Here is a 23,022-nt window from a genome sequence, read left to right on the forward strand (position 1 = left end):
CATTAATGTTAATTAATGTTTGTAAACGGCGCAACAAGCATCTGTCACTCTGGTGCTCCAACACTCTTTGGATACATCTGCTTTGCTTTAGCCCTTATTTAGCAGTGATTATGGGGGATGTTTGAATTCCGGTAAGACGAGCGTTGGATGTACAAACACACACAGTCAGGGCAAATGTTTGGAACACACCAGGCAAACAGTGCCCAGCAGAGACACAGCCTTTGGGGGAAGCTTCCCAGGCTGGGATACAGCCAGGGGGGTAGATGAAGCAGAGAGCCCAACACAGACATTTTTGTTTCTCTGTTTGTTTCTCTGTTGCTTCCCCCTCCCACCCAAGACTTCGAGAAGTAACTTATTGCAAATTGTACTGCAAATATTGGAGAAGAAAATTGCCTTTCCTGACGGGTTAACTGTATTGGAGACTATCAGAGCTTCTTGGTCTGCTTATATGCAGTGCAATTATTTTTATTGCACAGGCACAAAGAATGGACGTGTATGCATAAAACATGCAATAAATAAATAATTCAAGGATAAATCTTTCTATTATGTTAGAATATCAAAGAGATGATGAAAGAGCATAACACAGTGGCTGGAAACTCTGGATTCAGTGAGCCCTGAGACACCCCTGCTACATTGGAAAAACCCTTTTTCAGCTGAGACTGAAAGTGGCTCTAAGTCTCTGCAGTACTTGGCTCCCTGAGCAGTAAAATCAGTTTATCCTGTGGTGATTTCTCCAGATTTTCTCAAATGCCTTTGAGAATTAAAGCTGGAATGCTGGCTTGTTTCTTTCTTTTACGGAAGCAGCAGTGGAAATAGATACAAGATATTATCAGATAAAAGTATTTTCAACTTGTGAAAAGTATTTTTAACTTTGTGAAAATGTTAAAGGGAATGACTTCCCAACTGAGTCCTGAGGATTAGATTAACCACCCAGTTTTCTTAAAAAACCCCTCAAAACTCACAGTTGTATGCCCTGAAACAAAACAGAAGGCAGGAAATAGATGAATCATGGAAAAAATACCAACTAGAAGCAGCACACTGCCATAAAGTCTGAATGAACACGAGAGCAACAGCCAGCAAAAATTAAATCAAACCCTGTGAAGGAAGCAGAGCTGCCAATGCTCCTCCACCTGCCAGGACCAGAGAAGCACTGGGGTTGGAGAACAGATCAGTAATGGGCTGAGTCATCCTTCCCTTCACAGAAACCTAGTCATTCATCTACCTGTTCTGCTCTTCTCAGGGCCATCCACTTCTACCTCCTCATCTATTCTGTCCTCTTAGCACTTTTTGGGTTCTTACTGAGGAAGAAAACAACCCCAAAACAACTAAAAACTGTGGAAGAAATTGAAGTTTCTACCAGCAACCTTTAAAGCCCAAGTCTGGAGTCTGTATCCCTAATGCATTAACTCTGAGCCACACATTCTGATTGGCAAGGCTGTTCCAACCCCTTTGCCACCCCAGACAAAGCTGTCTCAGGATGGTGGACCAGTGGGTACAGGCAGCAGGAGCAAGAGCTCATGACGTGGTGGGGGTCTGCAAGAGGGCAGGAGAAACAGGACAGCCTCCTTTCTGTGCACCCCACATGGGATATTCCTCATCCCCTGCAGGTGTTGGAGATCAGGGGGTGAAATAACATTTTCCCTTCATGCCCCCTTCTTTACACAACCCCCTGTAGCTAATTAAGAGCCTGGAGAATCAAAGTCCAACATTTTATAGAGCAAGGTCACATCCAGAGCACAGTGCCCAACATCTGCTTTCCTGGTAATTGGCTCAAAGTGGCAATTTGTCAACATTTTTGAGATAACAAGCTTCCTATTTGTGTTCCAGCCATCTAAACATCCAGATAAGGGAAGAAGCCGTAGCTGTTTGACATCAGCTTTCCTCTGGATACAAAACTGCCCGTGCTGGTGCCCCCTCTCCCACCACAGAGCTGTGCTGCCCATCAACAGGAGGTTAATCAACTATCTTTTGAAGTCTGGCTCCACACAGACTCTCTGGATGAAAGATGCTCTTTAAATATCAGTTGTCACAATGATGAGAATGATTACGGTTATTTCAGCCATATTAGTGATACTCAGTAACAGTATTTTTAATAATATTGAAATCCCCACACAGAACTCAAACAAAAGCTGTAAATATTGTTAGAATAGCTGGTCAGAATGTTTTCTACTATTTATCTTGTGAAAAATTCTTGCTATTCTGTATGGGAAGTTCTGCCCTTTAACCTGGAAAACTGCAGACAACAGTAAAAGAGGAACCAAGCCCCTAGCTTGATCTCAGCATATATCTCATTCCTTTCCAAGTTTTTCTGCACTCACAGGATTCAGACAGCTCTCTCCAAAATCAGCCACTGGGAGAGATTTGTTGCTCTGTGGTGCCAGATAGGTTCATCTTTGCCCTTTGGCTACTCCAGCTAACCCAAGGCACTGCAGAGAACTAAAGCACTACAACTATTCCCTGTGCCCTCCTGTTCGTACCTGTCCAGCGAGATACAGCACAGGTGCAGGATTGATGCCGTGGTGAGCAGGACATCGAGGGACGTCCGGACCAGGCAGAACATCTCTCCATAGATCCAGTTGTCCTGAACCAACTCAATGGCTCCGAAGGGCATCACCAGCACTGACACCAGCAGGTCCGCAAAGGCAAGGGAAACAATGAAATAATTGGTCTTGATTTTCCTGTAAGAGAGATCACAAAATTAGAGTGGGATAACTTCAGTGCAGCAGCTGAAGATTTGATCTGCACCGAGACTTCAGACAGAGTTTGGGCCTAATTTGCTCCATCACACTAAAAGGTCATCCCTAACATGCCCTCACTTTATACAGTCGCCTCTAGGTTGTTGCTGGTCTTTACAGCTAAATATCCACCGTGTTCGCTGTATAAACACATATTTCTGCTCACACAGAGGAGGCAAATAGATGCTCACAGGTCTCTGCATGTGGCTCAGCCCCACAGCTTGCGCTGGAGTTTGGGGTAGAAGAGGGGGATTTTATTTTAACTTGTAAATTGATAAAATCCTTCCAGAAAGCACTGAGAATAATCTAGACTGAAGCTGTAATTTTAACTTGAAGAGTACTTTTTAAATCACAACAATAAAATAGAATTAAATCCATTAAAAATCCCACGCAGAACACGAACAGAGGCTGTTAAATATCTCACTCTGCTCCTGAGGTTGGTCTGACAATTCCCAGGGTTAGAAGTAACCTCAAAACAGGAAAACAGGAATTTTGTCTGTGACCCCCCAAAATCATGGGCAACATTTGCCAAGCTGAGGCAGTGCAGCACAACTGCAACCGGACCTTGATCTTCGTGGTTTTCTGATGGGCGTGTTGGGAACTATGAGATGGAAAAAAGGGGTAGAGGCCAACCTGCTTCTCCAAGGAATTGCTGCTTAGCTCAGTTTCCACTGATTTATCTGGTTTTCTACACTGAGAGTGTTAAAAATGCCGAGGATGGATACTAAAATGATCCCACCACCACAGTGCAGGTGCGAGGGGGGACGTGCAAGGCCAGTGTGAGTCTGACACTGCCGTGGTGCAACGAATGGCCAGAAACCCTTTGTCGTTGCAGTTTATGCCCTCAGCTGCAGGCACAGGGCATTTTAGTGGGGGATTTTCCCATTCCTCCCCGTGGGAGGGCAGGTGGTGGCCGGCTGGGTGGGCTCACCTGAGCTGCCTGTCCCGGCACACGGCCACCATCACCAGCAGGTTCCCCAGGATGGCCATCAGAATGACGGCGGAGATGAAGGTGAGCAGCACGATCTTCTCCGCTATGCCGAAGCCCTCACTCGAACTGGGGAGCACACAGAGATAAAAGAGAAAAGAAAAGAAGCTGCAGCAGCACTGGGAGGGGATGGCCCAGGCGGTGCCAGCCACAGGCACCGGTGTTGGTGAGGGTGAGAGCAGCCTCCCGCGCCTGTCACAGCGAGACCTTCCCACCAAGATCCTGAACAAAAAGCATTTCTATCCATGTCCACTTCTATCCATTTCCATCCATCAGCACAAAGGCTACAGGTGGAGGATGCCTGCAGTGCCCATGGCTCCCAGAGCTGGATGAGCCACCACAGTGGAGGAGCCCATTTATGAGATCTGGAGTGAGCTGTGCCTGATCTTTGGCAGTCCAATTCAGAGCCTCTGGACAAGAATGTTTTCATTCTCTTTTCACCCCAATAAATAATGTTATTTTCCATGTAGAAGTATTCTGGTTTTCTTTTCTGTTGTTTTTCCATTTTTGTCCCCAAGGTCTTAGTATCATAGCATCACAAAATAGTTTGGCTTGGGAGGGACCTTAAAGACCATCTCATTCCACCCCCTGCCACGGGCAGGGACACCTTCCACTATCCCAGGTTGCTCCAAGCCACATCCAACCCGGTCTTGAACACTTCCAAGGATGGGGCAGCCACAGCTTCTCTGGGCAACCTGTGCCAGGGCCTCACCACCCTCACAGGGGAGAATTTCTTCTATATATCTCACCTGAATTTCCCCTCTTTCAGTTTGAACCCATCACTCCTTCTTCTGTCGCTACAGTTCCTGAGTTGATAGGACAAGAACTACTGGGTTCAAACTTTCCTCAAGTGAGCATTTTACATCTTAAATTTTGAAATCTTCTACATAATATTTTCCCTTGTTCTCTCCTTCCTTCACTCTGCCACAAAAGAAGAGGCAGCCCCGCATCTTTTTTCTCTTTTTCACTTGGTAACTTTTCCAGAAGAGAAAGGAAATAAAATGTTTTATCAATGCATGCCAAATTTCCCCCTACCCTGAGATCAAAAATTTCTTTCAGTTAATGATGAAAATAAAAAGGAAGGATAACATTAAAACACATATTTTAAGTCTGCATTTCTAGAAATAGTTTGCTAAATGTTTCAAAGAAATTACTGGTGGAGTTTTTTTCAGAGCCTGCAAAGCAGGAAGGTAATACACAGCATGCAATAAAAAGTGTCCAATTCCCCATAAAACTGGTTTTATTATAAACGTTTGAGCCACTTTTCCCTTAAAACTATTTGTAATTATGTATTCAGAAAGAAATGCATCCTAGACCTTCACCTGCTTGTGTAACTTTCCCCATTACATTACCCAGGTGAGAATGGGTGTTTGTTCGTCTTATCAAGTGTGGCTGGAAATAAACTGGCATTAAGAGCAGCACTTGACACTAATTCAGCAGGGAAATTTCTTCTCAGCATACGGAGCTGATATTCGACACCCAGGATTAATGCTGAGAGATTGTTCAGGTAATTGAAAAATTGAACTGTTATTCTGTTTTACTTTAACTGCCTCTGGGGTCACTTTTTATTTACTAAATAACATTCCAGGCTTTTACACTTTATCTCACTGAATTCTCCTGATCTGGGCAAAGCTAAAAATGATTAGAGACTGCTGAAGTCCTGCCTGTGCTATGTTAAGAAGGTTCTAGAGAATGACTTTACCCTGAGCCTGCATTGCAGAACACCCACTTAATCCCCATTTTTGTCCCTAAAAGCCACTCAGAGTATGACTTCTCCTCCCACTGCCAGTTGCCCCAGTGGGGCAGACTGCAGCCTGCTGATGTTGGATTCTTCATATGGAATATGAATAATATCGTAGGAATTCCTTATTTTTTGATGTTTTACAAGGCAGTACATTACTGGGTATAGGTTCATCCAGGTAGGTGAGGATGTTTATGAGGAAAAAAAAAGAAGAGGAAAGGAGAGGCCCTGGATTCACACCAGTTTCACAGAAAAACCCAGCACTATGCAGATATGTGCAGGATCCAAACCATGTGCAATTATATGGGTATAATAAGAAAGAGAATCATAGAATATCCTGAGTTGGAAAGGACCCACAAAGATCATGGAAGTTCAGCTCCTGTCCCTGCACAGAACAGCCCCAGGAATCCCACCATGTGCCTGACAGCATTGTCCAAGCACCTTTAACTGTCAGGCTTTCTCACCTGTGAGAGCATAGGTACCTTTTAATTCCAGATAATCTCCTGTGTTAAAATTAAGAGATTAATAAATGTCACGTAGAGTGGACAGTTGGATGTATCCCACCTCTCTACAAGGTTGTCACCCAATAGAACTGGCCACTGGCCACACAGCTGCTCCTGGAATAGGATGTCACTCCTTCCCCTCTCTAGAAATCACTTTCTCTCTCATCCATCTCCACATACATCTGATCTGAAAGATCTCATTTTCCTCAGTCCTTCACTGGAGGTTTGGGGAGGGAGGAAGATGGGAGCTGCTGACACATGAACCTGCACTGCAGCAAAGTCCTTTGGAAAAGGTTGAGCAGCTGGTGGGCACCATGCACAGCAGGACACACAGACTACTCAGGGCCCACTGTGTGCTCTCCTCTGCAAGGGGCTGCTGCACAGCTGGGGAGGGCCAGACACTGGACAAGCATCAGTATTTTGGGCACAGCTGAATGCCAGAGCCTTCATTAATGATGTTCATCAGCTGAAAAAGACACTGTGAAAACTGAAGGGAAATGGAAAAGAAACAATTTCAAAGTCAGGTCTCAGCCACAGCCCTTCTAGCTGGGTACCAGATGGGATGAAAAGCCTCAGGAACAATGAGGATGGTGGGATCAAAGGCACCTTCACGGAGAGCTGTAATTGTACCTGCCCAAATAACCTTCACAATAGGCTGACACTGCTGCCTGGCTGCATTTGTGAAACAAAATGTCAAACCACGTTGAATAGCACCCACAAAAGATGTTCCTCTTCCTCCCAGGTGAGCGTGGCAGCACGCACATGCTGGCACAGCAGCAAAGAGGATGATGAGGGCTTAGTTTATACAGAGCCAGGCTGAGTTAGATTTATATTTTGTCTTATCTAGCTTTGCCCGTCCTTCTGCTGTTCCTAAACAATTCCTATCGCTGTGTTATTTGAGCACCTTGTATCTGTATCTGCAGCGTGTACAGACGGGAGAGACAGCTCCCTCATCCCTGAGCCACGCTGGGGGGGAGCTGGCCATCAGGTGTGGATGGGGCTTCTCACTCCAGCAGGCAGTGCCCTGGAAGGGAAAATCCTCTCCAGGGAAAAAGCCTATTGCCTTGTACAGAGACCTCCCTCCCTTCCAGCCTCGTCAGCTGCCAAGAGCTGTGCACATGAACAGACACTGAAGAGAATTACCCCCCTTGGGTCTTCTTTGGTGCACAGATTTTGAGTCTTTACTCATCAAAACAATGTCTGGAAATACCTAGCCCTGAGCCAAATCTCACCAGATGTTGCCCTGCTTGGAGACTGATGTGTTCTTTGACTTCAGCCAGGAACAGGGCCATGTTTTAAGCCCACATTTCCCATCCTGTGCACACAAGTGATCCTGCCCTGGGGGTGGTGGCATCCTAGTGGCATCACTTGCCTTGGCTGGCCACAGCCCAGGGCTCTGAGCAGAGACCAGCAGATCAGGAACACACTGGCACTCTTATCAGTGTTCTGATAATAGTTTTGGAAGCAGAGAGAGTATTTCTCTCATGCCATGTTGCATTGCTCCCCTGGGGAACATTAAATAGGCATATGCATCACTGGGGGTGCAGGAGGGATGTTCATCTGGGCTGTGTTGCTGTACATCTGCCTTTTGGATAATCTATCATCAAGTAGAAATACTTGTTAATTATTCAGTCTTAGTAATTCGAAGTTGTTAATAATGGAAGAAGTGGATATTGCTGTAAATTAAAATCAATGGTTTGCATAACATCTTTTATCAAATCTGAGTGCTCTGGTTTCCAAGCTTGCTTCCCTGTTTAATAAAGCAGAGATTGATGGGTTTGCTATTACGAGGAAATGAGCTTCAGGCAAAATGATTGTTGGTTAGTAGGAATATAGAAATCACTTAAGGAAAAAGGTGAAATACTGATGTGGAATGAATGCTTAAAACACACATATGGACATATTTAAAAGGCTCTTCTGCATAGCCATTAATGTGAAGGGAAAAAAAGGGATAATTATTTTTTCAAGCTCAATTTCCACTTTCCTGTAAACACTCCAGCTTTCTTAAATGAACTCAAGTGCTTTTGCATATTTTGTGAAGCAATTAAACTGCATAGATAAGTCATGTTGGTCAGACCATGCACATTGCTCTGGTTTCCATCACACATCACACCCTGACCTCCCCACCACTGCAGCAGGAAAAAGCACTGACAACCAGCTCAGTGCTGGGAGCACCTCGGGCACTGCACAGATACTCCTGCAGGAGTGAGAGATGGGAAAGAGAGTCAGGGTTGGATAAATAATGCTCTGCTTTTGGGGGCAGAGGAGCACAGCTGATGAAAAGGTGGCTGGATGGCCCTTTTCCGAACCGGAGGGCAATGACTCTGCCTGCACAGGTAACCTGGGGCATCTCCTGGAGGGAACCAGGGACTGCAGAGAGCACTTTCTAACAAGGGATGTGCACAGTTCTCACTGAAGAAGATTAAAAGCTGAGAGCAGGGGTAGCCTAGGAAAGAGCTTTCTTCTTGATTTAACAGTGCCCTCAGTGTACAGGCAATACATGGAAGAGTTGCTTTGCTTTGTTTTCAACCAAGCCATGGCATTTCCCTCTGTAACTCAAGCTGACGTGATATTTCATGGAGGTCTTTAACCACAAATAAGCTGTCATTTGCCTCTCCTCTTTTCTACTCCACTGATTGTTCCTAGGCATAAAATTGGAGGCTGAGTCTTAAACACTTAAAAATCAAGATAAGCTATTTTATGAGTAAACCTGACAATGTGTGTCTCAGTATAGAAACATGACAATAGGGAAGATATTATTTGATCTATGGCTTTCCAGCTGTTACCATATTCTTTTCTACTGCCACCTAAAAATATTAATCAGAAGTCAGCATTAATCCAGAAGCATATAATTTCCTCTAATGCCTTTAAATGCTACACTGCCTGTGCTGCTTCGCTTCAGACCGTGCAGATGGCAGGACAACTCCTAAAGGATTCAAGTCAATTATGCACTTCACTTCTGTTTTAGAAACAGATTGAAATTAATTAAAGTATTGACAAGCCAGAAATAAACAGCATTCCATGTATCAAAATAACTCAGTCATATGATTAGTTTATTTGAGTGCCTTTTTTTTTTTTTTAAACCAAATAAATTGGGGGGGGGGTGGAAAGGATGAGTTTTCTTCTCCTTTTATGCTGGTTTGAAACAAAACTCCTGATAACATCCCCAATCCTGCACCTCCACTCCAAGTATCTGCTGGAGGCTGAATGTTATAGTGCTTGAGAGAATTAAGTGTTTTAAGCAGCTGATAATACTGATTAAAACCAATTGTCAAGATGAAGCAAAGAAGACAGGCTATTTAAATGTTTTAAAAATTGCTGTGTGGGGGCTGTGCAGTCAATCAGTACATGCTTGGAGCTCTCCCATTTGGGAGCAGGTGTGTGCTGGAGCTGCCAAAAACTGTGGGACCTCAGGGACATGGGGACCAGAGCGATGGCTCCATCTCTGCATGTACCTCAGGCTCTGAGACTGAATCAGGGGATATCCTGAGCTGGAAGGGACCCACAAGGATCATTCAATCCAACTCTTAGTCCTGCACAGGACACCCCAACAATCCCACCAAGTCCCTGAGAGCGTTGTCCTTGAGCTCTGTCAGCCTTGGGGTCATAACCACTGCCCTGGGGAACCTGTTCAGCGCCCAAGTGCCCTCTTGCAGAAAAGCCTTTTCCTGATATCCAACCTAACCCTCCCCTGGCACAGCTCCAGCCATTCCCTGAGGTCCTGTCACTGGTCACACAGAGCAGAGATCAGAGCTGCCCCTCCACTGCCCCTTGTGAGGAAGCTGCAGACCCTGGTGAGGTCTCCCCTCAGTCTCCTCCAGCTGAACAAGCCAAGTGCCCTCAGCCACTCCTCCTATGGCTTCCCCTCCTGACCCTTTTCATCATCTTCCTGCCCCTCCTTTGGATGCTCTCTAACTGCTTTAGATATTTTTTATATTGTGGTGCCAAAAACTGCCCCCAGGACTCTGAGGCCACACTAGAGCAGAGCAGAGCCCAGAGACAGGCTGACACACAGGGCATGAGGGCTCCAAGTAACAAACCCAGAAATAAATGAGTTTTCAACTGCTTCATGCACTCTCCTTAGCTGACAGCAGCAGCAGTTTTTGCCTTTGCTGGATGGAAACTCCATTTGGGGCTGAAAACTGATCCTGGACAATGTGACGCTTTATCATGATTTTCATACAGATGAACGTCTGAGACAGAGAGAGCAAGATAGTAGTTTGCACAGTTACGTGGGAAATAAACCCAGCCCTGGTGAGCCTCTGGGTGCTGCCTAAGCCTTTGGGCCTCTCCCCTTGCAGGGAAGTTAGGCAGTTCAGCAGACAGGTCTGTCTCTACTTTTCCTACAGGGAAGGATAAAACCCTGGCTCTGCTCTTTCCCAGGCAGCAGATCAAGAGTTACATAATTTACACCCACATATGAACAGATATCGCTGCGGGGCTGATGTATGTAAGTACAATCCTAAAAACCCATTAGACTGTCACCTTAAATATAAGCTAAAATTAACTTCTGAAATTAGCATTAGATTAAGAGCATAGTATTTACATGGGCGAAGGGCCCCTGCTGCAACTACTTTGTTTTGTATCCACTAAACGACTACCAAGGAGAGCTGTTCTGCAATCACAGATCACACCCTTTCACATCCACCTGGAGTCTGCAGCACCTTGGCACTATGCTTTGTTCCTTATAATATACTTTCAAGAGCAACCTGGTCTAGTGGAAGGTGTCCCTGCCCCTGGCAGGAGGTAGAACAAGATAAGCTTTAAGGTCCCTTCTAGCCCAAACCATTCCTGGATTCTGTGATTGTCTTCAGGGCCAGAGTATTTTAATGGACAGAGTATTATTTCAAATACTCTGCAATGACGAAAAACGCAAATCTCTGACTTAGGCATAGCTGGGGATTTAGACACACTACAAAGCGCAGCAGTGATGTTGTAACAATCATTTCTCCTTTGTAAATGCAGAATAAAACCAAAGATCAAACATGCCTTTAATCAGAAATGTCTTGATCAGTTCCTAATTAGAATTGCTCCTCAGAAGTAAACCCACTGCATCTACCAAACTACATGTCAGTTTAGTGACAAACAGAGGATGATGAAAGAAGCACAAAAATAATCCTGACTTTTGGTGTATATTCTATAATTATAATGTGATTATCTTCTATTTTCTAAGTGGCTCTTGCCTATCTCGTGTCATTCAGAAGGCTGCATGTTCAATGACAAACACCACATAGGAACACTCAGAAGAGCTGATGTAATGAAACACCTTATTTCCCAGCAGTATTCTCATTAATTGTCATTCATCTCCCTATTCTATAGGGATGTTGAAGGCAGGGTTTAGTATGTACTTTTGAACAAGAATATTTGTAATTTGATTACTGTACAAAAGAATTTTACTTCACAGAGGTATAAGAAACATCAGTGTTACACACAAGACAGTCTCAAGCTTTACCTCAGTAGTTTAGAAACAGGGAGTAACTTGATGCAGAAAATTGTGAAAAAATCAAGGTTTAGACTCATGTTAAACATACTCCAAGTGCCCAGATTTTCTCATAGAAATCTGTGTGACACCTCCTGCAAAAACCAGTTGCAAAATTGGGGTGCACTGAGACTGATCTCAAAGCTCACAAATCTTCAAGGGATTGCTGCTTTTAAGCATTTGTTGTCCTGTCTTATTATAACTTTTCCTGTAATAAAAACCCCAAAAATTCCACCCCATGTCCACAGATTTGTTTCCCTAATGAAAACATTTTATCAAAATGCCATAATGGCAATTCTTTATCAGCATTCCTGTACTGAGGTCTCATTTTCCAACCAGGAAAAACCTTTGGTGCCATCTTTGCCAAAAGCCACGGCAGTTGCAAGATTTTCAAATCTGAAAGCATGAAGGTCCTGCTCTGCTTTTCCAAGCAATATTTGCAGTTAGGGAAATATTGTTAAATGAGAGGCATTTAGTTTAGGCCAATTGAAGAGTCCTGGCATCAGGCTGTATATTAAAATATGCAGGCTGTGCACTTTTCCCACTGCTTGTTTACACCCTGGACAATAAAAGACAAATACAGCTATTGGCTGTCTAACTTCTAATATTTCCTGGACAGTTTCCCAGTTTCAAGACTCTAGAGGAATGAGAGAGTTTCTTGCTGTTACCCCTGCTAATGGAAGACTTGGCACAGACATTGCCAAATTAATACATTGATTTCTGGAACACATTTTATTTGAGACACCCCACACGAAACCAGTTCCCAGCTCATTTGTTATCAGATAGTAGCAGGAGGTACTTTCACTCCTTTTTTGAAGGCAACACAGAACTGTATGTCCCAAGGAGTTTTGGGGGTTCATGGTGGGGTTCATGGGTTCAGCTCCCACAGTGTGTGCCCCTTGAATACTTGACTGAGTGGCTGCCTCGTGTCCCCAGGGAATGCTGTGTCTCCTCAACCACTTCAGTGCAACAGTTTCTGAACTGCCCAACACTGTACCCTGACACAAAACACATCAGTCAGGAGGGACAGAAGTCATCTTTGAGATGTTATGTATTTCCAACTCTGCTACTTCAATTTGAGCTCTGCCATAAAGACTAAAGTTTTGAAAGCTAATTCCAGAGGTGGCAGCCAGAAATCTTCCAGCCCCCGAGGATGTGTTCACCAGCTCATTTTGTATGACCATTGCTCATGTATTTAGGCTCCAGGTAGGTGTCCTTTCCAAGCAAGGACACGGAAAGTCCTTGATTCAAGAACAGAGCACTTAAATTTCTTGTTTTATTTAAACCTCCTTTCACAACTCCAGCTAAGTGCATGTTCTGAATACTCTCCACAAAAGCCTTATCACATTTCTCACTTCAAATAAACAAGAAAGGAGGTCAACCTGGGAAAGCAATAGGAAAAAGGACTGCTTTGAGGATGTTAAGTGCAGACACTCAGCCCAGACGGAACCCAGATCCCACCCAGGAGTCACTACCAGCACATTTCTCTCAGGGCAGCCTAAGAAGCTCTGGAAGTGTTTGTTCATTGTGTTTAGCTTGTGGCAAACAAGTGCAAGAGCTTCCAGGAGGAATGTCTTGTTGTGCTCATCTGCAGAAGCCCTTGACAAAGATTTCTAGAAACAGTCGTTCCTGGAGAAGAGAGCAATGCAAAGGGAGAAGAGTTCTTCCCCACAGAGGAGTGAAATGACTTAGAGGTTTCTTGGTGGCATCAGCTGTGGACACTCCACTCACAGGTTCTGTGAGCTTGAAGTCCAGTCCACAACTGGGAACTGACTCTGCCTCTCCCAGCTGTCTCAGCACAGGCCGATTCTAAAAATCTGTTTAGGTTTGAAAATTGATCACTTGCAAATAAATTACACCCTCATTTTCTGGGTGCCATAGGTCTATGATTTTCCCTGCTAGTGGTCTCATTCTGGAGCTGCACATACTATTCCACCTGGACCAGGTGACAGCTCACCAGAGCACTCAGTACCACAGCCCTGTTCCCCAGACCACATTCTCAGAAAAGACATCTCACCAGGACCTCAGGACTGTCTTTCTGCACTTCTCCAAAAGCAGCTCATGGAATTTTAACTCACTGAGAGGAGAGCAGAGCCACTAGATTTCCCCCTACATCCAATCCCCTTTGGTTCTGAGACATAAAATCATGTTTGTTCTTGAAGGAACCCCAGCTCTGTCGATGTGACTCACGGTGCCCTATGAACCCCCACACATCTGGTCCAGCATCTCCTGCACAGCTCCAGTTTTGCTGCAGTCCTGTCTCTCAAGACACCCTAATACCCCCTTCCCAGCTTCCTTACTCACCACCTCTGAGCACTGCTGGTTCAAGAGTTCCCAAACATGGAGACAAACTGAGTTTTGCCTGCTTAATGCTGAGGGTCAGCCCTCAGAAGTCCAGGAGGGTGTCCTGGAAAGCCCTGGCACTGCAGTTGCCAGTTTTGCCCTTTGAGGCAGCTGGCATGGGAAAAGCTGGCAATGAGGTCCAGCCCATTTTCCTGCTCTGGGTAACCTGCTGCTTTCTAAGGCAGGTGCCCTGTTTTCCCAAGTGCTAGAGCCATGTCTGCTCCAGGATATCCCAGTCTTTTAGGATGGTTTTCACACCCTTCCACAGCCTTTTCCAGTTCTTCACTACCTGCCACTCTGTGCAGAGACACTGACGCTAAAGGTGTGATGAAAGACACCAAAAAGCTCATTTTTATGGCCCAGCTTTTTATCCAGGACATTTTCATCTGCACAGATTCCTCAGGGCACAGTAATAAAAGCAGATGAGACATCACAGAAGTGTATGACGGCCTTACCTCCCTGAGGGGCTGAGCACATGCAGACAAATAGGAGCTGCCCCTCTGCCTCTGCACCCTCCAACTTATTTATGGGAGTATCCGTGTCTCACTTGCTCCCCAGCTGCCGTAAGGGAGCACGCTATTAATTTGCAGAAGCTGGAGCCAGGCTTAAAAATTCCATTAATTAAGTGTTGGCGGAGGTGTTTGGAAAGACGTTCCGATAAATATAGTGCTTTAAAGTGTTTCCCTAGAAACTGAGAAAAAGTTGAACAATATGAACCCAGGCTGATAACGGCTTTTGCTCTGGTGGAGCAGTGCCTGGGCTATAGCAGGCATTCAGCAAAGCAAACTTCTTTTCCAAGGATCTTCTGGCTGCTGAGGATTTTTGGCTGATAGCCCAAAAACGTGAAAGTGAGGATCTTTACTGTGCCTTGCTTCCCTGTGTCCCCCTGCTCTGCCTCTCTCCTTGCACCCAGAGTTGGCTGGTGGGAAATGCTCTGTAAAGTCTATGGCTCCAGATTCAGAAACACCCTGTGTGTTTTAGTGCTCCCAGCTTGTGGATTCCTTCCAAAGTGTCCCTGCTGTACCTGACTATCCCAGCACGCCCAGGCACAGAGAGGATAAACCTGGCAAACCCAGCAATTACCTTTCAACTGGCTCCTTATAACATATCACAGAATCATTTAGGTTGGAAAAGACCTCCAAGATCATCAGGTCCACCCTGTGCACAATTCCCACCTTGTCAACCAGACCAGAGCACTGAGTGCCACATCCAGTTGTTCCTTAGACACCTCCAGAGAGGGGGACTCCACTACCTCCCTGGGCAGCCCCTTCCAATGCCTGACAGCCCTTTCCAGGAAGAAATTCTTCCTGATGTCCAACCTGAACTTCCCCTGGCACAGTTTGAGGAAAACTCTTTCCAGTAAGAGGAAAACTCTTGTCCTGTCCCTTGTCCCCTGGAAGTAGAGCCTGACCCCCACCTGGCTCCCCCCTCCTGTCAGGGAGTTGTAGAGAGTGAGAAGGTCCCCCTTGAGACTCCTTTTCTCCAGGCTGAGACCCCCAATGTCCTCAGCTGCTCCTCATAGGACTGACTCTCCAGACTCTTCCCCAGCTCCTTTCCCTCCCTGGACACGCTCCAGCCCCTCAATGTCCTTCTTGCTGTGAGGAGCCCAGAGCTGTGCCCTATTTCATTCAGCTTATACATGGTCATATCTACAGCTGATGTAAATCAGTACTGTTAAATCTTGCCTCATAAGGGATCTGTAGCGTTTTACTTTGGTCTTTTCTGGCACTGCCTGCCATTATCCTCAGGAGCAGGTGCACTCAACCACATCAGCTCAGTAAGTGAATCAGAATTTTGTATCACTTGTGCACCAAGGGATGAAAGCACTCAGCTCTCACCTACGTGCTCCTCTGATCACTGCACTGTCCCTGCTGGGGAGACCAGGTGGAGGAGACAGGGCTCAAAAATCTTCTCAATCAGCACATTTGTCTCTGCAGAAATGCAAGAGCAAATCCCTTTCTGGACGGATGCTGCAGGTATTACAGGAGGATTAGAGTTGATCTTCCCTTCGAAAGGGGACTAGGAAGAGAGCTCTAGGCTGATTCTTTGCCTGCTAAATGACATTTGATAGCCTGCTATTTCTCACCTAAACAAGAATGTGATTAAAGAACTTGAGATAAACAATGATTTAATGACTTAAAGTGTAGAAGTTGGAGAGGTTTTGAAAAGAGCCTGTGTATATCTAAGAATAAACACTTCTATTGGAACCTGGTGGAGGAATCTTAAGCTGTTTGCTATCCATGAGTCCTCACTGACAAGGCACTCGGAGCATACAAGGTTTTTCTTAAACTCCTTCCATTTTCTATGCTTTGGGTCATTAAATATGATGCGTATTTTGTTGCAACCACTCAGCACAGCTTCTTCCTTGTCCAAACAGTCACATCTGCTTTCAGCCCAGTTTTCTGCCTGTCCTGCCTCCCAGCCCAGCTCTGGGCTCATGACTGGCTGCCAGTGTCCCAGTGAAGGGGAGACCGAGGGCACACACAGACTCCTGTCCTAGGACATCCCTGGGGCTCCAGATGAGTCTTTGGTTCTCTCTCTCTCCCACTATGACTATTGCTCCTGTTTCTCCCCAGCTTTGGATAGAGAGAGCATACCCAAGAATTTCTTTGCCCCTTTCTGCCATCAGCCCTCCTGCCACTGTACCACCTACAGGCAATAAATCCATCTTAGAGACAGCCACTAACAGCTCCACTTCTTGCAATCCACAGGGAAAGGAGCCTCTTGGACCAACACAGCAAGGTTCCAGATTCAGGACTCACTCAAGCATGCAACTTGACTCAGGAGGGCATATGATCAAGAACGTCTGTGGTCAGAACTAGTGTTCACTGTGCCTCTGTACAAGGGCTTTGAGAACAGTGGCTGGGTTAAAAAATGGGATCTTTTCTTTGCTTCAAAACAAACACAACTAATTCAACCAATTTGATTCCTTGTTCCCTCACCTTGCTTCTCATTTCTCAAAGTCAAGGTAAGATTAATGAGCCCCACACAGTACTGCTGGAGGGCTCTGCGCTTTTCAGAGGTTTCCAAGCCACAAAAATACTTCCAGCAACAAACTGAGAAAACTAAAGCTGATAAAGCCAAGTTTGGAAGCAATTAACATCAATCTAAAATTCAGCTGGTTTAGGGGCTCAGCTTAAAAATAAAAAGCAATTACTGCTGTGACAAAATCAAATAATACATCGTTTCTCCATAGTTGATATAGCAAAGGGATTCTGCCTTCACCAGCAGCTACAATAAAGAGGGTTTTATAAAAGCTATTTACCTGCACTGAATGTGCTGGTGATTTTTTTCAAAAGCTTGTTTCTCAAGAGCATAACCTCTCCCAAACATCTAAGGAAGCAAAAACCCTTCATACAGTGTGAAGTACTCAGGACAGCTCTGACCACACTCAGAAGTACCTACTCACGTAGCAGAGGTTTCCCCTTGTTGCCCAAGAGCATGAGAAGAGCTCCAGGTGCAGAACCACAGCTCTGTCCACCCAGTCCTGGCTGTAAATGCCAGGCAGCTGCTCTGCCACTTCTCCCCTCCCAGCTATGGACCTGAAGAGCAACAAGAGCTGCCAGTGCTGGACTGCAGGTGTCAGAGTGGGGAGAACCCATCAGCCTTGTGAATTTGCCCAAGGACCTACAAAGAGGTAAGTGAGAGAATTGGAAAACTACCTAGTTCTCAAAGTCTACTTCTTAAGTAAGGTGCTTGTCCAATGGAAACACCAGCCAGCCCGTGAAAACCAGCCCAGAGCTTCTGAGCAATGTTCAGACTCATCAAACTGCAACTTCCCAACATGATGCACTGCAGTAAATGGGAAGGAAAGGCAAGAAAGGAATGGCAAAATGCACAAGAATAGCCAACAATGCCATTCAGAACTGGTGTAGATAAGAGTCACCTGTGCTCCAACAGTGTAAGGGAGTCAGATTTAGCTGCTATAAGATAAGGAGGGGCTCTCATGCTGTTGGGAGCTCTACTTTATTCCTGGCTACAGGAAATGCTCTGTAGGAATACAGTGAAAGTCTTACCAAAGGTCTAAGAAGGCTTTACTAGTCTTGCACAAGGCCATTGTTTACACCTTGTGCATGGTACCATTGCAACCTACGCTGGCAAGCGCCCAGGACAAGCAGAGTTTGGCCTCTCCAGATTGCTCTAACCAATTTAAGGTTTCAAGTTTTCATTTCAAACCACTTGACAGCATCTCATTAACCTACTGCCTAAAATAAATGTGCCCAATAGTAATCACCAAGTCACATGAAATTAAAAAATTCAATAAAATATAAAGATTAAATACTTGCGGGTCATTTATTTTTCTACTCTAGAATTAGAGAAAATGAGGTCTGCCACCCCCCTTGGCTGTGATAAATACAAGTCCCAAACTGAACTGTCAAAAATTTCCAGGAATGTTTCTCTAACCTCACACTGCAGCCTTTGCAAAATTCCTAACATTTCCTACCACAAGGAAATCCTTGACTTGTCTATGTCCCATCTGACACTTAAACACATACCAGGGTGACACCACATCCTCATAGAAGTTCCAAGAATCCCCAAACCAGGCATTGCTGCATGAGCAGAGACCTTCATCTCCAAGCAAACAGAAAATACCATCCTGCAGCTTTACAAACACACCGTGGGGCCTCTGCCCCTCTGCAGCTCAGCAGCTTTACAAGATGTGGTACAAAAGGAGCCGTGTCATTTATCCTACCTCACATTAACATCCAGTTCTTCCATCACAGGCAATAGGCATAGGTAGCTGGGAGTTCAATGTCCACAGAAGAGACCTCATCCTGCAGAGGAGAGAGTTAGAAAGGAGAGGTATAAGTTACAGGATCTCTCACAGACCCCAGCTGTCAACCAGCAGCTTTTTCCACCAGGCAGTTTTCCAGCCACTCTTCCCTGGAGAAGCCTGGGCACTGCAGAGGGTTGTTGTGACCATTCAAAATCACCTGCACCCATGTAAACTGCACCTAAGACTTTCCCAGTAACTTCTAAACTTTCAAAACTACAAAAAGTAGTTTAAATAGAAGCAGCTGAGGAAGGTTTGCAAAGCCCATCTGGGAAAACACAAGCAAGAAGGGCTGGTAAATTAGTTTCTGTTTTTACACAAAACTAAAACATTGATTTACCACTAAATTAAAACGGGTTTCCTGTGACACTATATTGTACAACCTTATGAATAATTAATAGCAGTACTGTAATTACAAAGAACTAAACAATTTGCAGCTCTAGTTAAAATAAATGTACTTACTTACAGTAACACTAAGTGATGTAAATATTAATGGGGTTTTTAACTGTATCAAGATTCCATCATAACTCCAAAGAAATGAATGCACCATCTTAATAATGAGTTTGTGCATTTGCTGCTGTTAATCCAGTGGAAAAAAACAGGCTCACTTCAGGCTGTTGATTGCCCCTTGTGTTGAGTCTCTAGAGAGCCAAGGATAATGCCACCACCAGGACACTATTAATATCAACTCAGATGCAATAATGCCATTGTGGTTACTTGGCTTCAAAGAGAAGCCTGTAATAACACTGCCTCAGCCTTCCTAGACACCATGCCAGGTTTGCAATGCAAATGAACCCCCACTCTCCAGACCTGGCTCAGTGTTTACCACGAGCAGTAATTCAGGAGGTATAGACTATGCATTGTTTTGCCAGCAAAACCTACTCAAGTCTAAGGGATATTTTTATCAGAGGGTGGAAACACACAGAATTTGGCCACTATGTGCAGTTTCAGCCTTCAACTGGTGTTTCTAAGGGCACTCTGGAATCTGGTGACTTAAAGACTACTGCTGTATATTGCAAATACAAGGGTGAGAGGTCTAGAGATTCTGATCAAGTCACCTCTGTGTCCCTAACACCTGACCTCCAACTTTAATTTGGGGGAAAAACCCCACTCTCTCCTGTGCTCCTGCTCTGGAGCTCTTCCATAGTACAAAATGCCCCACAAGCTACTGTGACAGCTGCCTATCAAACAGGTAGGAAGAACATCCTGGAAGATGGTCTCAAGGCCACTCAGTGGCTTTAAGGTACCGAGAAAAAATTCACTTGTCAGAGACCATAAGGAGTTACCTGGTGGCCAGCAGGTAACCCTCTCTCTTAAGGGACCACAAACTCACCTGCTCTATGTGGTGGCCTTGGTCTGCTCTGTAGAGATGAAAATGTCCCATCAGATGACAGCAGTGGCCAAACCATCTTCCTTGCAAGCACCAATTAACTGAGACACTGACACATTCTTAATCCAATTTATTTCCATCCCACTCAACCCCCATCAAGTTCCACTTTCTGTCACTGCTGAGTTGGTGACAACAGAAGCGTTGAGTCATTCTGGAAAACTTAACACCCCCATTTCCTGCAGTGCTGGATTGTGCTGCTTCACCACTTCTGACACCCTAAATGAAGCCACATCTAAGGTGGACTGAGCACTCTGAAAAGCCCATTTCCTTTCACCTACAGATATCACACTGTCCCTTCTGCTCTGTGACAGATGAGTTCTAACCCTTAAGCAAACCAGCAGCAGGTTGGTACAGGCTCCACAGGAGGTAAAAGGCCTGAGCAGGAGCTGGGCCAAGAACTCCTCCAGGAAACCCACGATGGAGAACAGTGACATATGAGCATATGTCAGAGCATTGATGCATCTCAGCCTGGAACACCAATCGTGCAATTAACACATGAACAGCGGGGTGGCTTTACCAAGACTCATATATCAAGGAACAAAGAAGGTTGTGGGTACACGGAGTCTCATGCCTACCTTTCCCATTGTATGCAATTTGACTAGAAGCCAAAATTATTCCTTAAATACAACAGCTTAAGTGAGGCTTGTCTGAGCCCTCCCTTGAGGTGATCTCCCCTTGAGCTGGGATACCTCTCAAGGCTTGAGATTCCTTACCTGAGACTAAGAGATCCTTCCTAACCCAAGGCTGAGAGATCCCCTTATTCATCACAGACTGGCAGTGAGTGACTGGCAGTTGCTGAATTAATACTAATGAAACTCATGTAGCCAATTCCATTAGACATAAACCTTTGTCCAAGTATGAGACTAAGATTGGACACAGCCACATCTAAGCTCCATCAGATGTTTAAAGAGCAAGGGGATCCACCCTGAACCTCCCAACTCCATGGAAGGGTCTCCCTTACCCTTCTGTGTCTCTGGTCACTGTGTGAATCATTCTAGCTCAATTTTAATTTGATTTTCCTTTGGCTGTTTCATCCCGGTAGTAAAGAATAGAGTGAACCTTGCCATCAAATTTTGTTGAGTTGTACTTCTACAACACCATATTAAACCCACTTCTGCTAATACCTTTGGTATGATGACTTTTTAAGTGATCTAAATTACCCATTTGTGCATGCTCTGCTGCACCACAGAGGAGGGAGGGGGATATAAAAATAAACTAAGTTTCTGAGTGTCTCATGCTCTCTGTGAAGAACTGGACTGTGAAGAAAAGTTCTCTGACTTCACTCTTCTCTTTATAAGTGTAAAATGAAAAAAAAAAAAAATTCCCACCCTCCTTTGCCAGCTTTTTCTTTTTAGAGCAGAGCGTGGAGTGCAGTGATGATGACTTGGTGCAGCCTCTGACTTCAGCCTGGCAGACACACATTGTTGAATAACACAGAGCAAAAGATGTTGCAGACATTTAGAAAGCTTGTTTAGCCTTCCCCTGGAAATTGCCATCCTCCACATCTCAGAGTGTAAGTTCTTGGAAGTACAGGGAATCATTTAGCTCTCATCCACTATCTGTGATTTCCTGATTGAGGCAAGAAGAATCACTCTAACATAAATAAAGACTACTACTACTACTATCTAAATCTGTGATTTCAGGAGGCTCCTCACTTTCTGTAGTGAACATCTGCCAATTTGAAGCTGGGACTGAATAAAAAAAGCTGTTGCTTGATTCCCACCACATTTCACATTTGGGGATGTGGTTTTTTCTCGTTGCTCAATCTTCACCATTATCAGAGAAAAAGAAGTTGTTAACAGAGACTATCTGGGAAAGATTTTCCCAGGCCACATTAAACTGATGCTATGAAGTGACAGTCACCTCAATCCAAAGCTAATTTCTTGATCATCACTGCAGAGCAGCCCAAAACCCTCCAAGTGTTGTAAGAGAATATCCTGCCCAAGACAACACTTGAGGAATAAGAAATACCAGAGTGATTAATTTTATTCTCTCCCAGATAAAATGGCTTCGTTTCCACCACCCGTTTCTGGCAAGGCACTGCCCCCTCCCACAGCACTTCTGGCATTCTCTGTCCTCTGTCACTGCTGTCTCTTTTCTCTCCATGAAGGACAAAGCTGATAAGAAGTCCCTCAGTTGTCAGCAGAGACAGATTACTGGTCTGATTTTAATCAAACATCATTCTAGGAGGTTAAAATGTAGCACTTTACTTAAACAGAAAAATTAAAAGATAGACATGACACATCTCCTGAAAAAATAAAATGGAGTCCAGCTTTAAATAGCAAATACAGAAGAAATATCTTTTCGCTGAAGGGTTATTTTTCAAAACAGCTCTTTAAACTCAAAGTCTCTGGCTTGACAACCCAAACCACAGGCACTGAGCTCAGTGGGTTCATGATTCCAAGGGATGCAGAAGTAGTGGGTGGCACCTGGGTCACAGCAGCAGCCAGGACCTTGTGTGCAGACAGAAGGGCTTTTCCTCCTGCCAGTCTGGCCCTCACAGCTCTGAGCTGTAACCTCTGTGCCTTTTCAGCTTTGCACCAAGGTATTCTATGCTGTCAAATGTTAGAGTTTAAATTCCATCTCTGAGTACCAAAAAAATATTAACAGACCACACAGTCTAAGGGCTGTTCCCTTTGCCAGGGCATGGGGAAGCAGCAATGCCTGCCTGTTCTCCTGGATCAAATATTTACAGCAGTAAAGTTTCTGTGGGTTGCTCAAGGGTGACTTTGTTCCAAAGCAGAGACATCTGTACAAGATCCTTGACTATACTATGCTATGTTTGTGTAAGAGGTCTGAGGAGAGAAAGCAGCCATAAAACCTGAGGGGTTATTTGCTGTGACAGTGGTGTTATGAAATTTCACAGCTCGCTGCTCTCACCTTTAGCAATTACTGCCAGTTGGTAACCAAAACACTGCAAGTCTTCAACTGTACTATCAAATCTCAGCATAGGAAGCCAAGAGAAACATCCCACACGGAATCCTGGGTCTCTTAAAAGAGACATAATACAGTAAGAGATATCACTTAACAACTGAAGGCAAGAGGGATTGTTGAATCCTTTGTCACCAT

The 23,022-nt window shown here is 44.8% G+C and overlaps 2 protein-coding genes across 4 annotated transcripts in view; both read right to left on the reverse strand.

Moving 5' to 3' along the window:
* Positions 1-23,022, reverse strand: part of LOC127473848 (sulfate transporter-like) — a 335,874-nt gene that overhangs the window by 273,021 nt on the left and 39,831 nt on the right. The window lies entirely within an intron of this gene.
* Positions 1-23,022, reverse strand: part of HTR4 (5-hydroxytryptamine receptor 4) — an 88,822-nt gene that overhangs the window by 44,251 nt on the left and 21,549 nt on the right. For 2 of the 3 annotated variants that reach the window (XM_051793984.1, XM_051793985.1), the window contains 3 exons: positions 18,483-18,564; positions 3,667-3,792; positions 2,478-2,678 (listed from right to left, as the gene is read on the reverse strand). In XM_051793984.1, the coding sequence (XP_051649944.1) occupies positions 2,478-2,678; positions 3,667-3,792; positions 18,483-18,508 (353 nt within the window). In that variant the 5' untranslated portion in view covers positions 18,509-18,564. The remainder of the gene's footprint in view (positions 1-2,477; positions 2,679-3,666; positions 3,793-18,482; positions 18,565-23,022) is intronic. The other variant, XM_051793986.1, reaches the window with a different exon arrangement.

The sequence above is a fragment of the Manacus candei genome, unplaced genomic scaffold (genome assembly GCF_025592945.1).
Source record: "Manacus candei isolate 608988 ecotype Guabito, Panama unplaced genomic scaffold, ASM2559294v1 h1tg000037l, whole genome shotgun sequence".
Lineage (NCBI taxonomy): Eukaryota > Metazoa > Chordata > Aves > Passeriformes > Pipridae > Manacus > Manacus candei.